The 18,339-nt window shown below is 32.4% G+C and overlaps 1 protein-coding gene across 1 annotated transcript; it reads right to left on the bottom strand.

Moving 5' to 3' along the window:
• Positions 1 to 2,857: 2,857 nt before the first annotated feature.
• LOC131626325 (methylesterase 17-like) lies at positions 2,858 to 5,710 on the bottom strand. The gene is made up of 4 exons (XM_058897160.1): positions 5,347 to 5,710; positions 5,122 to 5,262; positions 3,764 to 3,898; positions 2,858 to 3,326 (listed from the first exon to the last, which is right to left on the bottom strand). Exons 1-4 carry the CDS (start codon positions 5,614 to 5,616, stop codon positions 3,045 to 3,047), a joined length of 828 nt encoding a protein of 275 aa, XP_058753143.1. The 5' UTR covers positions 5,617 to 5,710; the 3' UTR covers positions 2,858 to 3,044.
• Positions 5,711 to 18,339: the final 12,629 nt, after the last annotated feature.

The raw sequence follows: 18,339 nt of genomic DNA, 5'->3' as shown, positions 1-18,339 counted from the left end.
TTCATATGATTAGTTAAACTTACTATTACAGGTTATAGAAAAGGTTGTTATAGTGATAGTTGGAGTTAGTTAAGGTGTTGTATACTATATATAGATTGTTGTAACTAACTCAAGTAATCAGCAAAATTTAATTCTTCCACTATTCAAGTAGTTATCTTTCTCCTTATACATTTCTGCTTTTAATTGAAGAACTTCATGATTGGATGACAAATATATGGAGGAAAATTTGTAAGCACAATGATTTCCTTCATCATGAATGTGAGTTATTATACCAGTCATGTCTTTATCTAGAGACAAACAATCTAAATGAATCTCTAATGGCTTTCGTGAGCATACTCAAAAGCAAAAATTATGGCCATGAGCTCCGGACCAGAGCAAAGTTTGGACAAATTTCCCAAACAAGAAGTTAAGGCAGATAGTTGAGAGGCACTGCTTGAAATTGAAAGTCGTAACTAGAAATCTGAGACAATATCTAGAATTCCTGATGCTATTGATGATGAAAATAATGGGAGATATTATGGTGAGGGAGCATTGAGGGCTCCAACCCCCATTAGAAATTTTGAAGATGGAACTAATGGAGGTAAGGTCTAAAGGTCTGTTTATGATGTTTTGCAGCTAAATCTAGAACTCTAGGGTCACAGTACAGTTGAGAAACAGATGATTTGAAGTCTCAGCTTCAGATTTACAAAGGCTACAAATTGAAGGCATATAGAAACCTCTAGCCATAAGGCTATCATCAGTAGCAATCCTGTTGTGAAGAAGCTTTCACACTATTGAAGACTTAGATGGAGGGATGACAGGGTTCCAAATGGTTTTAGCCATGGCTTAGAAATTGTGTTAAAGAGCAGAAGATATAAACATCTTTCAAAGAGAGGTCATCTGATGTAGTGTGCTTCCAGATCAACTTATCTTCAGTATGACACAAAGGAGGGGGGACAAATGGTCTCCTTGCCGAACTCCCATAGAGCAAGCAAAGTAAGCTTCTTGTTTTCCATTAACTAGGAAGGACAACATGGCTGATATGAGGATTGTTGAAATCTAGTCACAAAATTTTGTGCAAAAACCAAAGGACTTTTATGATAAAAAGCCAATCCATAGTATCAAAATCCTTTGCAATATCTACTTCGATTGCTAGGTTGACATGGTTAACGATGGACCAATAAGTTTGAAAAAAGTGATTCCAAAGCCATCAAGCTCGGGTGAATTGTCTTTGTTTAGATTGAACACTACATTTTTAATTTCCTCGTTAAAGGCATAAGAGTAAGCATGTATTGGTGATATCATCTAGAAGTTTAGGAAAAATACGTTCAATTAAGGGTGTTGGTGGTGCGGTTTAGTGCAGTTTTGAAACGTGTTGGCGGTGCGGTTTAGTTCAGTTTTGAAACAATATTTACTTTCGCCGCCAAAGCATTTCCTTCGTTTTCTCTGGATGCATGGTGTGTTTATAATTGATCTTAAAATAAAATAATATTATACTTATTTTATTTATTTTGAATTAATATTTAAATATTTAACTTTTTTAATGACAATTTATTTTTTAATTATAAATTATAATTTATTTTATTAATATTAATATTATAAAGATGTGGTAAAATAATATGTTTGATGTAAAATATATTATAATATTTTAAAAATTAATATTATGAGCCATAAATAATTAATTGTATTGAATATATATATATATATATATATATATATATATATATATGAAATAACAAAAACTAGATCAAATTAAACTAGTAAATAGTGTTAAAAATTTTAAAATAATAGATAAATTTAATATATTATACAAATAAAAAAGTCTTAAAATATATTTGTACAACTTTATTCATTTTAAAAAGCTAATCTAATGCGAACAAATTTAATAAAGACTTAGTATTTTTTGGTCCGATACGTTAACTTCGGAGTTTATTTTGATGACTTAACATAAAAAAAAAAGTTTATATTGATCTTCTAACTTTTAAAAGATATCAATATAGTCCATTTCATTTAACTATCAATGAAAAAATTCAAAAATTAATTTTAAATTAGTAGCTAATTAGACAAAAATGAAAAACATTATATAATTCGAAGAAACAAGGGATTAATATGAAAAAAATTTAAGTTAAGAGAAAAAATTAAATTTAAAATTAATGTAAAACAAAAAAATAATATTAAACATTTTTATAAAAGAACATTTGATTTAATAATATTTAATTTTCTTCCATTTTTATGTATGATATGCGATTTTATTTTTGATCGATTTAAATTTAATCATTATTTTTAATAGTCATAATTGTACTTAATTATTATTATGAAATATAAATTTAATTTATTGATCATGTTTTTTATTTTGTCAACAAATATTCGTAAATGAACATGTTCAAGAAGACTTTGAGGTTAATATCTGCATAGAATGGGCCATTGGCTGATTCCGTGGCCAACACACCACATGGACTGTGAGGGCACTAAGCTGAGGGAACCTCTCTTTTTCAGTCAAAGAAAAGCACAAGGAACATAGCAACCCACCTAACTAAAAATTTCATTAACTTTTTTTTTGTTAATTAACAAAAAATTAAGCGAAATAAGTTGTTATTGTTTGCTTTAAAAAATAATAATAACATTAAAAAAAATTATGTCAACTTAAATAAGCTCAATTCTGTACAATTTTAATCTCTTGCAACTATCTTTTCATCATCCTAATTTCGGTATTACGTATCTCAATGTTTTAAGATAATGCATGCATAGTGAGAGGTAAAAGACTCATACAATGTAAGTGGTCACAACATAACTTCATTTCCACACTTTCATATAAGAAAAAAAATTAGTTAAAAAGAAGATAGTTCTTATAGAGATAGACAATGATTCCTTCTAAAAATAAACAAAAACAAAACCCATGATATTGATTTGCACAACCAAGCAAAATCCAATAGACACTCATTTTATTCTATTTTTTTTATAAAGTCACCCACACCCATCCATTTTATTCTGGTACAACAATTCTTTTGATCTTCCCATACTAGAAAAACGTGGTGATTATTATTGTGTAAAATATATCTATCTAGTTAGTTGCATCCAACGTCAAAAGCTGCAACTTTAATAAGCAAGCCAAATAGTAAAAATGGTGCTGAGAAGAATGGACTATGGTCACTATCCAGTTCATACACACTACTTGGTGGCCACCTATTTATCATAGCTTCCTGCTGCTTTGGTTTTATCACTTTGTCTTGCTTTGTCCTTATGTACACACGTCCCACTTTCTCCACTTCAACATTTTCTCCGAATTTTGCACTCGTTAATGCCAGCAACGGCCCCGGCCTCAACAGCATTGCTGCTAGGGTGGAATCCTGATCAACCATTACGAACACATACATAGATATCAGACACAACATACATACAGATATTAACAGATATTAATATTTATTTATTAAAATGAAGGTTATTGAATATAACCGGTCGTTTAAACGTGACCGGTTAGACATGCTTGCAAACATATATAATTACAAATTTTGTCTAGAATATTTGCCAACGTTGTTTTTCCTTTGGAAGATTATTGTGTTTTGATTGTTTTTGCACAAGAAAATTGGTACAAAAGGTCCTACATGTGAGAAAAGCAGGGGATGAAATTAAGCATAAATCAAAGCATTTGTCAAGAGCCATGTGGGTGTACCCTACATTTGAATAGTTTCATAGAAAAATAGATGCACATTATGTCCTTTTCTTGTTTATTGGAGATATAGATACAAATAAACCATTAATTTAATATCTAATTTTTATTATGTACCTCGTGAGGAGCTAGAGGATATAAGATTTTGCGTTGAAGGTGTTTCCTTATCAAAGCACTTGTTGGAGGCTTGTCCTGTCCCAATCCAAACCCCAATTCATAGACATCACCAAACTCCGATAAATCTGGTACTCCCTGTTTGCCACAAATTTCAAACAATTTCTATCTATCATTACTATCCAATTATTGTTAGAGTAGTACTCCCTCCGTCTCATAATAAATGTCCTATTTGAGCAATGCGCAGTTTTTAAGAAAATGATTGGATGTGTTGGTTTTAGTAAAAAAGTTAATGTCATTTACTAGAATACCCCTATTAATAGTAGTTGAATAACGTGAAAGTTACTAAATAGGGGTATAATAGTGGAAAAATAATAATGATTGATGCATTGGAATTGTAAATGGACAATTAATTTGAGACAAAGAAAAAATGCAAATGAGACACTTATTATGAGACGGAGGGAGTAGTAGCTAGTAGTGTTTTTTTTTTTTTAACGTTTTACTTTTCAATCATTGGGTAGGAGGCACATTGGGTTTAGTGTAAATCTTCAATTTATTCCTAACACAAAAGTTTGCTATGTATGACAAAGTAGATAGGAAGGAGGAGATACATATTATTGAACAATTTCATGTCTCTAAACAACATAACACCATGTTACCAATAAATAATGAGAAGTACAATTATTGCTATTTTATAGGGACAATGAATGTTACAAATTATTGGCGATGAACAAGAGATTAGGAAGAGAAACACATACAACTTTATTACTAGACTGATGATTGCAAATATAAAGACAATTAGCTTTGCTCGTGCACATTAGATTGGGTTACAATTAGATACCTTTTCATCATTTTGTTTTGAACTAAAATATAATTCTATAATCACTACAATTAAATCAGTCTAATTGATAGTTGTACAGAGACATCAGACTGTAAAAACGTGAATTCAGCATCTCGATTATTCACCTTTAAAAAAAAAATTTCAACCACTAGACTGGTTGACTAAAATAAATTCATAATTTAGAGTAAAACACTTCACTTATAAATCAATCAATCATCTACACACTTGGATGAGAAAGCATATTCATTTAATTGACTCTAATAAAATACAGCTATATTTTAGTTGCCTGAAAACTAGTAAAATGTTTGTTTGTGAGAAGCCAGTTGGCAACCAAATATTGTAACAAGAACATCATCCTTGCTGTAAAGGAAACCTTCAAGATTTTGAATCCAACAATAATACACATCACTATCATATTATACTATTCCCACCCCCCAAAAACTTTGTTGTATTATATGAACTCATATGAATCTTATAACATGCTAAAAAACAGAACAAAGAGTTTATGAAAATGACTCACATCTTTAAGATCTTGATCGGTTGAGTATCCAAATTTTAGCATAGTTGCTGCCACATACACTGCTAAACGAATTTTATTTGGAAATTTGTGACATGCATCTGTAATACTCAACCCTCCTGCACTATGCCCCACCAATATAACCTATGATTCATATGTATTATTAATATTATAATACATAAGGTGAAGGAATCAAGATCAAAATAAAAATAAAAATATAGAAATTACCTTTTCATTATCTGGTAAATCAGATATGAAATCAATAAGAGGTTTATTATACTCATCAAAAGTAAGAATAGAATCAGCATGAGATTGATCAATTCCACAACTTTTAAGGTCTATGCATGAAACTTTGTACCCAGAATTCTCCATAAGACAACAGATTTTGTACCAACACCAACTTCCTCCACTTATGCCATGTACAAACACAAAGTGTTGTTTCAAAGGAATAGTAGAATTTGAATCAACCACTCCTTCTTCTATTTCTCTCACAGCCATGGCTTTTTCTTCTCAGCTTCTTTTGTTTTCAATGTTGTTGTTGGTGAAACCAATATATATATAAAATCAAAGATAAGAATAAGAATAGTTTTAATTTAAGGGGTTGTGACGTTTCCTTTTTTATATATGCTAGTTAATATTATAGGAATAGGAATATTATAAATATTCAAGGCCGGGTTCGTACAGATATTGATAATAATAATAATAATAATTATAATATTATAATATAGTTGGTTCAGTGGTGATCGACTATATAGTATTGATAACAATAATATTATATTATAGTTAGTTCAGTGGTGATCGGCGCTAGACTTAATAATTAAGAAAGACCACAATTCGATCTTCCGCAACTGTGATAAAAACTCTGAATGAGATTAGACTATCAAATTGACATAATACCAAAATAAAATAAAAAAATTAATGCGTTTGGGTGATTTCTGATTTATACATGATCAGAGCTTTGAAAATGTCAAGATGAACAGTTTGATATATTATTAAAATAATAAAACTGAGTGTTGCATAAGACTGGTGTATAACGCACTCAGAGATGGCCAAAGCCAATATGGATCCAAAATTTCAAAGTAAAATAATATGTTTTGCTTTTCAGATTTCAGGTGGGTAGTATTTCGAATTTCAACTTTTTAAGATTTTTATTTTTTTTAGATTGATCAAAATTTTAACATTTGAGCTATATTTATTGGACCGAGTTTAAATTAATTTGTTACATGTATAAATATATATTTCATTAATGACAATTTAAGAGAATTATTGAAAAAATTAAAGTTATTGATATAAATTTTTTAGCAATTTATAGCTGATATTTGTTTTTGGTAAATTCTTATCTATTCAAATAAAAAAGTTGGGTAAGGTTACCTTTTTATGTAAAATTCTTTGAAAACAACAAACAATTGTAATATTCAATAAATAATTAAATGTGTTAAGATTAGATGGTATCATGTGACTACTTGAACTTTTTCTAAGTTGCCCCCTAAATTTTTTAATAGTTTATAGCTAATATTATCATAATTAATACTATTTTTAACTATAATTTATTTAAAATCTATATATTTAGTGAGATATTTATCTAAAACATTGCAATTCAGCATTTTAATTTTTCTGGTATGAATTGGCATTTTAAAATTCAATAAATAAAAAATAAATTTCCATATAGTACCTAATAGTTACATTCATAATATTTTATATCATATTAATTTAATGTTTAGAAATAATTAGTTCGGAATCATGATTCTTAGTTAAAATAGTTTTCTGTAATAAATAATTTTATTTATCAAATCATAATTTCTTCTTCATATTAAATTAAATACATATCTTCCACGTTTTTAACAATTAAATAACTCTTCATTTTAAGAAAATTTTGATTCTAAATATTTCTTTACAAAAATCAAGATTCTTAATAAAAAAATAACTTCTTCTTATTTTAAACAAATTTCACTTTTTTATTTTCTTTAAATAAAATCATATTCTATTATTTAAAGTAAATAATGAAATTGTTTCAATTTTAAATAGAATACCAAATATTGCTCAAAATATGTATAAAAAATTAAATAATGAGTACATAAAAATATAGTTGAGCATAATAGAATTTAAAAAAATATATTAAATAAAAATTGATTAAATATACTAAAAAATGAGAGAAAACTTATCAATTTCTTTGTTTGCTTTATATATATTTTTTCGAGTGGATCATAACTCATTATTTGTTTTCATTTTTTTTATAGTTTCTTTTATGATTTTGAATGCTATTTAAAAATATATCAATTTTATAGTGTATTTTAAGTAAGTATAATGTAATTTTATTCAAAATTAAAAATAGTAAAATTTATTTAAAGTTCATAAAAATATTTATTTTTTTATAATAAAAGTTTGTTATTAATAAATATTAAAAATCATATATTTTTAAGAAGTATTATATAAAATAAGTGAATAGCATATAATTTTATTTTATTATAAAGATTTTTATTTGTTTAAAATTGAGAGTAAACATATATTCCAAATCACGTATTTTTAAGAAATATTAATCAAAAACACGTGATTTTTATTAATATTTTTAAAATATATGAATTTTAATATTTTTAATAAAAAATGCAATTTTTTATTAAAATTTAAATTCTTAATTTTAAACAAATTTCACTATTTTTTAAAATAATATTATATTCTATTCACAACTAATTATTGTGTACTAATTATTCATTATTATTTTAGTTTTTTTTATACAAATTTTGAATATTATTTTGTATTGTATTTAAAAATAAAACAATTTTATTATTTACCTTATGTAAATAGAATTTTATTTAATTTTATTATTTACACACACATATAATATTCAATATTCAATATTCAATTTAACTAACGCTAATTGTTCTAGGACGTTCATATCACCCTAAATTCGGCCACATCTCTACTTGTCCGCGCACTTTGAGATGGAACACAGTAGGTCGAACGTACCAGCTTATCACTCAGTCGACTTCTAGAATATTCTCTTGAACACAGGAATATCAAGTACCCAACTAGAGATGATTCATATCCTAAACATATCCAAGAGTCTTCCTCTTTTCGCGCCTGAAAGATAGAGAGACGATTATTCCTCTTCCTTATATATTCGAAATGACGCTATTTCAAGTAACATACTTCAAACACAATTTGAATACTTTGATATCCGCATATCCTACAATCCTCCATCTCCACATTTGATTTTCCAATGTGGAGTTCTCTTCAGCTTCAAAATAGAAGATCTAACAAATCGAAGACAAGATTCAGTTGCGTCCGACTAAATCAAATGCAACACCGATAAAACCTACCGATTCTCCAAAATATTTGTTTTCATTACTTTTAACTTCACCAATCCATAAAATGGCTAGATCAAGATCCACTCGCTCCGCCACCACGCACGAAGATGCTATAGCGGTTACAGATGTAACACTATTTACCAATGTTCTACTGAAAACAACTCTTACTTATAACACTCTAATTCCCATTATTTTATTTTAATTGAGTTTAAAATGTTTTTTTAATTTTTTTTGTGCTTTAATAATTAAATTGGAAGTATTGGGGCATTATTAGAAGTCTTGTCATTTTAATTAATTAAAATAATTGAGAAACTAGAAGTTGTGAGTTTTGGATAAGAAATACTGTATTAATAAAATTACGAGTTTTGGGGAGAAAATGTAACACCCCAATATCCGCTACACGCATCAGCCGTGTCGGCCAATCGAGCATGTCACCAGCTTAATCAATACTCCCCCTAGGTCCGCTTACGGGCTGCCCAGGAAATATTGTTTTAGCTCAAGTGGTAGCAGAAATTGCTATGAATACGTACTTAACCCCTAGGTACGTGGTTCGATTCCTGCAGGAGGCAAAAACAATATTTCCTGGGCAGCCGGTAAGCGGAACTAAAGGGTATTGATTAAGCTGGTGACATGCTCGGTTGGCCGACACGGTTGATGCGTGTAGCTGATATCGGGTTGTCACATTAAAAAGACGTGCTAGCGGATATCGGGGTGTTACATTAAAAAGACGCGTTAGCGGATATCGGGGTGTTACACCATAGGTAACCCTGCCTTAGCCCTTTCATCTGGTTCCAAATTCTTTAGTTGGACTTCTTTTAATGAGGATACATGGTGAAGCTAATTGAGTACACTCCATAATCCACTTTCTTCATCTCCTTAGGAATTCCATATTTCCCATCAACTTATCTAAATACCTTCATTCTACATTATCATAAGCATTTTTAAAATCGGCCTTAAACATGATCGACTCTTTTTCCATTTCTTTGTATCATCTAACATTTCATTCGTTGTAATAATATCATATAATATTTGTTGTCTCTTTATAAGAGTTTATTAAACCCCAAATATAACATTATCAATAACTAACCTCAGACGATTAGTTAGAACCTTAGGGTGCGTTTGTTTCAAGTATTAAAAATTCTATCCCGAGAACATTATTCATGGAAACATTGTTACTAGGAACTTTATTCCTATCTTTGGGTTTGGTAAATATAATAAGTTCCCAGGAATATTTATAAAATATATTTTATTTAAAATTTTAAAATAAAAAATGAAATAAATATATGGAAGTTGGAAGTTATTGGAAGTTATCTCTTATTCCCATGGCAATATAAGATTCTCATCTTATTACATGAGAATGAAAAATAAAAAAAATCAAGTTGCAAATAAAACTCCGAGGAATACAAAGTTCCAAGATATAATTTATAAATCCTTGAAACAAACATGAGAATACAAAAAATTAAAGTCACGTTTCTAAGAATAAATCTAGAATCCATGAATCAAACACCCCCTTCGAGAACACCTTACACATACACCTAGCCAAAACTACTGGCGTAAAATTAAACACACCTTTGAAGATTGTTGATTTTAAGAATTAATGAATTAAAAAGTTAATACCATCCATACTTGAACTTTTGAAATTATTGCAATCTCAGTGATCTTTTCACTTCCCCCTCTTAAAATAGTTTAATTAGATGAGACACCTCATAACCTCTCATTAGTCTCTTAGAATTGAAAAAGACCACGATAAACAACAAAATTTTTTGTAATTTTTTTAACACAACTTCATTTAAAAAAAAAAAGTTTAATACCTTTTTTGGTTCTTGATCTTTGATTCAAAATTCAATTGTGAAGACACATGCTAACCTGTTGCATGTGGGGCTTTGGAGAATTGGCAATGGGAAGACGATTCAGGCTTGGACGGATAATTGGATTGCTAAAGGGGAGAATATTTGTGATAGTGGTGTCGTTATCCCGGATCATTTAGTCAATGCTATAGTAATTGATCTGGTTGGTGAAGATGGTAATTGGAATTGGCAAATCATGGATTGGATTCCAAACAAATTTAAATTGAGTATAGAGGCGATTCTTCCTCCTGCTCACGAAGATAGTGAAGATAGTCTTATATACTCGACTGATGAAGATGGAACTTTCGCCATAGGGCATACGTATCGTGGAATGATGAAGGAGACGGATAACCAGACAAGAACGGTGTGGAACCTTATCTGGAAGCTGCAGGTTCCGGAGCGTGTGCGGAGTTTTATCTGGCTTCTGAACCATGACAGGCTGCTTACTAACCATAGAATGTTTGTTGCAGGTTTTGGTAATGCTGAGTGTAGACTTTGTGGGGCTGCTGACGAAAATACGTTACATGCTCTCCGTGATTGTCGTTTTGCGAAGCAAGTGTGGCAGAATAAAACTCCAATGCATATAACTAATGATTTTTATAGTACAGATATTCATGATTGGATTCTTCTTAATATTTCAAACAATAGTATGAATGACTTGGATTGGTGCAATTATTGGGCCATGGGATGCCATGCTATTTGGTCTTGGAGGAACAAAGAAATTCATGAAGAGAACTTTGTGAGACCTTATGATGTGGGGATGATTATAGAAGGGAGAGTTACAGATTATAAAAATGTTGTTATGATTAACAAGAAAGTTCTTAATAGAAATTCTGAGAATTGCTTTATCTCGTGGCAGTGTCCGAAGCAAACCTTTGTTAAGCTCAACATTGATGGTGCTCAAGGGAATGGTATAGCACATTGCGGTGGATGTATCTGGGACGAGCATGGTAATTGGAGGGGTGGTTTTACCAAATTTATTGGCAAGTGTAGTCCGTTAATGGCGGAACTTTGGGGAATATATGCTGGTTTAAGAATGGTTAAGGAGCAAGGGTTTAAGAAGGTTGAACATGAGACTGAATCGAAAGTAGCTATTGATATGGTTAGTAAGAATAAGATGGTCCAGAGCAGAAGCTGTAATCTTGTAATTCAGATTAGAACTTTGATGGGAGAGTTTGAAGAGGTGGAATTAAATCATTTTTTTAGAGAAATTAATGTCTGTGCTCATTTACTTGCCAAGGAAGGGAAGAATATTCATGGTGGTTTCAAGTTTTTTCAAAAGACTCCTCAATGGCTAGATGAAATTGTTGAGAGAGATAAGAATGGTTGTGTCCTTTTGAGATCTGTTGTGTCTTAATTTTTTCGTTTCGGGCTTCGGCCCTCCTTGTAACTAAAAAAAAAATTCAATTTGATCCTTTAAAAATATTATTTTGATTCCTCAATTTTGATAATTGATCATTTCCGTTCTATCAATATCAACATTATTTTTTGCTTATCTAACATATGAGATATAGAATTTAAATTTTGTGATTAATTTAGAGACGGTATAATCTGTCACTAAAATTTATTTTTTGGGTTTTCTATATTTTGTACATAAAATTTCATCTTTTTCATAGATTTGACATTACCTTCATTGTAAGCTACAAACTGTGTTTCATACACCAAATATTTGATTCAAATCTACATTAAGAACAAAGTAGTATCAACAATCAAGTGCGAGCGAGCTGGATTGTGGTGGTTAAGTTTTTTTTATGTTCTGCTGTTAATTAAAAGTAATAAATTTTTTTACCAAACTAAAATGGATTATAACAAAAACGTCCCTACAGCAGGGTGCAGTTACCGTGCATAGATAAAAATCTATGCACCGTGCATAGATTATTATGGACCCTTGGATCATTGGACCAAATTCTAAACATCAATTGTTATTACTCAGTATTCAATACTCATCACTCAATATTCAATACTCAATACTCAATACTTGATTAAAAACATGATCCAATGGCTTATGTAGGCTTATGCATGGTGCATAAGGAAAATCCTTATGCATATTAGCCAAAGCCCCTACAGCACAAGAGGTACTATAGAGAACGCAAAAGATTACAACATAATCAAAATATCAAATACGGAAACTTCATCCTAAACTCAAACAAACCAAAAGATTTTGTCACCAAACATATGATCTAAAATTAAAATTAACGAACTTACTCTTTAGTCACATAAACGACATCAATTTAAAACTATCTAATAGCTGGGCAATTAAAAAATAATGAAACACAAGCCCTCAAGTTTGTCATCTTATCTTAGTTTTATTTATTTATTTTTTTTTTGGGGTAAAGAAGGAAACATTTGAGACCCAAAGACAAATTAAATAGATAGATATTTTAACATGTTGTGAATTCAATGCCACAAACAAAGTATAAAATAAGGGATGAATAAAGGACAAGGAAGAAGAGGAACACAATAATTGGTTATAACTGCTATTCTTTCACTTTCTCTTAGAACAAGATTACAAGTTTACAAGAATAACAAACAACCTCTCTCACCCTAAATTAGGATTTGCAGCTTACAATGATGAGAGACTAGTATGCTAGTTATAATAAAACCTAACATACTAACTAATGGGCTTTTTCCACAAGGCCCATTACACAAGCCAACTTAATAAACAAGCTAACTTAACAAATTAGGGTTTAAACACTAAAACCTAATTTAACATGCTAACAACCCTAGCATCTTCGACACAAGCATGTGAACAACCTTCGACTTCATGCTTAACCCTGTCGAACCAAGAAGCTACCCTTCGGCCATACTAGAGTTCGATCCAATATCTCACAAATCTCCACCTTGGATCTAACACTACAACATCAAGGGAACAAACTAGCTTTCTTCATGCAGCTTTAGCAACTGCATACAGTGGAAAAACTTACAACTCGGTAATGTCTTCTCCGCTGCCGTCAATTCTGCATTCATGGCTGCCTCTCCCTTCAATGCTTTCAAACAACCCTGCCGAACCAGTAGGGCTTTCATCTTCAAGCGCCACAGACCGAAATCATTCGCTCCGGTGAACTTTTCAATCTCATACTTTGTTGACGGCATCTTGTCCACGCTCACCGCACCAATTTGTTGTGAATTCAATGCCACAAACAAAGTATAAAATAAGGGATGAATAATAGGGAATTAGAGAGGATAAGAAGAAGAGGAACACAATAATTGGTTATAACTGCTATTCTTTCACTTTCTCTTAGAACAAGATTACAAGTTTACAAGAATAACAAATAACCTCTCTCACCCTAAATTAGGATTTGCAGCTTACAATGATGAGAGACTAGTATGCTAGTTATAATAAAACCTAACATACTAACTAATGGGCTTTTTCCACAAGGCCCATTACACAAGTCAGCTTAATAAACAAGCTAACTTAACAAATTAGGGTTTAAACACTAAAACCTAATTTAACATGCTAACAACCCTAGCATCTTCGACACAAGCATGTGAACAACCTTCGACTTCATGCTTAACCCTGTCGAACCAAGAAGCTACCCTTCGGCCATACTAGAGTTCGATCCAATATCTCACATAACAGAATTCATTTTTTTTGAATAAAACACACTTAACGACTTTCATTAATCAAAAGATGTTCAATACAAAGAGGTGTCGAACTCAATAAACTACGTCGAGCCCAAGAATTGGCCGCCCTTGCAAGGGAATGAGCAACCGAATTCGCTTGACGTTTGACAAACTTTACCTCAAAGTTTTTGAAGGACCGCAATAAACTACAAATATAATCAATAATAAGACAAAACTCAGAGTCACCCTTTTTATTAGAGTGGACAGCTTGTGTAACAATTTGGGAATCACTTTCAAAAATTACGAACTCCAAATTCGAGGATATAGCCCCAAGGATGGCCTCTTTAAGAGCCAAGGCTTCAGCTTCAAAGACGGGTAGAGTTCTTGGATCCCATGATATACCTGCATAGATAAAGTTGCCAAAGTGATTACGCACACACCATCCCCTATTAGTAGTGCTGTTGTTATTATTAAAAGCCGCATCAACATTACATTTGAGCCAACCCACGGGAGGTGGACTCCAATCAAGAACATGATTGGAACTAGCATTCCTAGTCATTCTCTCTTGTGCTTGGAACCACTCATTCCATACGTAATTCGCTTTTAAACCCAAAGCTGACGCTTCTTCTTGCTCATTATGCCAAACATAGTCATTCCTGTTTTTCCAAATACCCTCTAACATGACCGCGAATCTACCTGCAACTTCCCGGCTTTCCTTCGAGCAGATATCAAATATAAGAGATTTAATATCTTGAAAGGAATGTAATCGGGAATCGATAAGATGAGACAAACCTGCTGTCCTCCAACACTGATTAGTAACTATACAAGTCAGAAAAAGATGCCATTCATCCTCAGATGTACTATCACAGAACTGACACGCTGACGGGCACATCACAAAACGTTTCCTGAGTCTCTCTCGAGTAGGAAGGCAATCTCTACAAATTCGCCAAAGAAGGTGCTTGGCTCTAGGAGGTGCTTTGATCTTCCAAATACTTCCCCAATTCTCTGCTCCCCCCACCACCTCACTTCCTCTTACCGCGTTACGCCACAGATTATAACCCGTTCTCACACTATAGACACCATCCTGCTCATCCTTCCAAATCATTTTGTCTTTTGTAACTTCTTCGATCAAAGGAACTGACAGAATTTTTTCCATATCCGACGCATCAAAAAGGTCTCTAATGATATCAACATCCCATTGTTTAACATTGACCTGCATAAGATTATTAACAGACAAATGGTAAACCTCCTGTTTTTGCGGTCCTCTTAATTTACCGTCACTACTACCACGAAACCACGGTTCCTGCATAATATTTATCTGACTACCATCACCAATACACCACCTGCATCCTAGAGTTAGAACCTCACGGGATTTCCAGATACTTCTCCAGACAAAACTCGGATTATAACCAAGGGAAGAATCAAGAAGAGAATTATTGGGAAAGTACCTTGCTTTGAAAATTCTAGAAACGAGGATGTCTGGTTTCGAAAGTAAAGACCAACCTTGTTTAGCAACCATAGCCATGTTAAAAGCTTTGAAGTCTCGAAAGCCTAAACCGCCTTCTTCCTTAGGACACGCTAACCTATCCCATGCCATCCAACGAATTCCTCCACCATCCTTCCCACCTCCCCACCAAAAAGCATTCAGCATCCTTTCAATATCCTGTATAACAGCCTCTGGAAGGATAAAAAGACTCATAATATACGAAGGGATAGCCTGGAGAACAGATTTGATCATAATTTCTTTGCCTGCTTTAGAGAGAGATCTTCCTTTCTAAGAGTTAATCCTATTCCAGATTCGGTCCTTTAAATAAGCGAACGTAGCCTTCTTACTTCTTCCAATCATGGAGGGTAAGCCAAGATAATTTCCTGTTCCTAACACATGACGAACTCCCATGATACTGGCAAGATCCTCCTGGGCTGGTTTGGATAAGTTGCGGCTAAAAAACACCTCCGATTTAGTCAGATTAATTTCCTGACCTGAAGCCTCCGCATAAGTCTTAATTATCTTCATCAAGTTTGTTACTTCGGTTAAGTTTGCCCTGCAAAACAAAAAACAATCGTCAGCAAAAAGTAGATGGGACACTTTAGGTGCCCCTCTACAGATTTGTATCCCGTGAGTATCACCACGGGCCACCGATGCTTTCATGAGTTTGGAAAGACCTTCCGTAACAAGAATAAACAAATAAGGGGACAGTGGGTCCCCTTGTCTAAGCCCTCTTCCTGGTTCAATTGGTCCTGCTTGATCCGAGTTAACAAGAACAGTATAGTGTACCGAAGTAACGCACATCATCATCCAATGAACCCATTTCTCATCAAAGCCCAAACGGGATAGAACACCTCTTAGGAAACCCCAGTCCACTTTATCATATGCCTTGCTAATGTCGATTTTAAGGGCCAAGTTCGCCCTATTGCCTCGTGTTTGTCTTTTAAGTGCATGGATAACCTCAAAAGCGATCATAACATTATTGATAATCGATCTACCTTCAATAAAAGCAGATTGTTCCTCTGTGACACATTTATTCAATAAGTGTTTTTAACAGAATTCATTTAAAAATTGGATATTTGTACTAAGAATACTTAGTTTGAAAACTTGAGTTTGGTCCTTCAACAGGACGGCAAGAATTTTGTTTTCATGTAATGTCTTATTAAAAACTTTAGTCAATCGGTCGTTCGGTTGTACACGTCGGAAAATAATTTGATTGTTTAAATTAAAATATCATTTTACACTATTCAATATTAATAGGAAAATACCGATTATTATTGTTATATATGTTAAGGGTCCTTAATAAAGAAATAGTCTCTCTTTTCTAAAAAAAAATAAAAAACGTCAAGGTCCTTAACAAAGACATAAAGAAGAGTACGATTCTCTTTAATTATTCGTAACTTGATGGTTCCAATTGCGGAAAAAAGACACAATTAAACCGTCCAATAATCTAAGAGGAATCCAACTCTTCATAACAATACAATTCAAAAGTAAATCTTATGTTTTTAATAAAATTAGTGTGCTGATCTGTAGTGCACGAGGTAATATGAATGATAAAATTAAATATATAAATTAATAATGTTTTAAAATAGAATAAATGAAAATAATATTAAAATAAAAAATAAAAGTTATTTTTTATATAAATGTTTATGTTTCCATCTGGGTCGATGGTATTTTTAAGGTCTGATAACTCTAGGTGATGATATATTCGGTGACCCAATAATGCATCCGACTAAGAGAATTTTTCATTGCATCCATATACTTTCTCATAAATCTGCGGTGAAAATTCTAAAATACTCCTTTATTTCAGATATGCATATTCGAATTATTTTTTTTCAAAAAAATGGTGACTTCGCATATGCACATATGATGAAGTCACACTTTTTTGAAAAAAAAAGTGAATTCCGATATGCATACCGAAATAGTTTGAGTTTATTTCACAAAACGCAAACAGCCACCCCCATTGTTTACAAATGCGGAATTTTCTCTTCAAACACCAAAATTCCACTTCAATCCCATACACTGTTACCCGCGTAGATGATATTGAGATCGCCATTTGAGGTTGCTTCCGACAACGTTACCCGTTGAGAGCTCACTGCTATCTTTGAGGATTGGGTGCATCATTTAGTCCCCGAGGAGTATCGGCATATGCGGGCCACCTAGAGTTGGCACTGTGTAGATGGATACGTGACATGGTTTTTCTAGGTGTCACATCCTATCATGACACCCGATGCTCCTGGGCGTCCACCTAGGCCAGCGCATAAGGAGCTCTTGGAGAACCAGCAGGCCGATGATGACCAGGCCAATGATCTTCTACTGATATGCCAGAGGATACAGTTGATTGGGCAGAAGGCATTGGACAGAGGGATCATGCAGCGGGGCGGTCCAGCGGCGGTTGCCATCATTGAGAGGGTTGTCAGTTATGTGTCTAGTGCGGCGGCGTATAGGAGGGCGTAAGGAGTTAGAATTAGGCATACTCAGTAGTAGTAGCCTATGTCAAAGACCAATAGATCGTTTCATAAAAAGTGAAGATATCACAGTGACGGTGACATCAAATGAAGGCACCATTCGGTCGATTATAGATCTAAAGAAGATTCAAGGATTTTGGAAACATGTTATTCATGTAAACGATTGAAGGATAACCGTCAGATAATAGAATAAAACATACAATGTGATCCATGCATTTTCATGGACATTCTGTTACTATAATATCACGACAGTTCTAGAGCGCCTTTTGTTATTTCTACTATTTTGGTGTGTTTCCTAAGCTTAGTCTTTTTTATTGTTATTTTAATTTCGTATTTTATTTTCAGCTTAAATAGTTATTTGATATCTTCTCGTTGTACAAGTCATAACATGGATTGCGGGATGTCATTTGACGCATTATAATATGTGTTGGAAAGCTGGGTGGATAAGCTGCAAGTTTTGTGTTGAAGTCAAAAACTAATTCGGAGTGCTGAAGGGTCAAATAATTCGTTTTATCTCCAAACTTAATAAAATAATTAGTTTGAACCGATTT

The sequence above is a fragment of the Vicia villosa genome, unplaced genomic scaffold (genome assembly GCF_029867415.1).
Source record: "Vicia villosa cultivar HV-30 ecotype Madison, WI unplaced genomic scaffold, Vvil1.0 ctg.000282F_1_1, whole genome shotgun sequence".
Taxonomy (NCBI): Eukaryota; Viridiplantae; Streptophyta; class Magnoliopsida; order Fabales; family Fabaceae; genus Vicia; species Vicia villosa.
This window is presented reverse-complemented; position numbering and strand designations above follow the sequence as displayed.

Bases quoted from the DNA above. Each gene is read 5' to 3' on its own strand.
- LOC131626325 (XM_058897160.1), bottom strand. From the start codon at position 5,616: ATGGCTGTGAGAGAAATAGAAGAAGGAGTGGTTGATTCAAATTCTACT. The intron at 5,263-5,346 runs GTAATTTCTATA...TATGAATCATAG, and splicing joins ATTTACCAGATAATGAAAAG to GTTATATTGGTGGGGCATAG. The intron at 3,899-5,121 runs GTGAGTCATTTT...TGTGGCAAACAG, and splicing joins CCGATCAAGATCTTAAAGAT to GGAGTACCAGATTTATCGGA.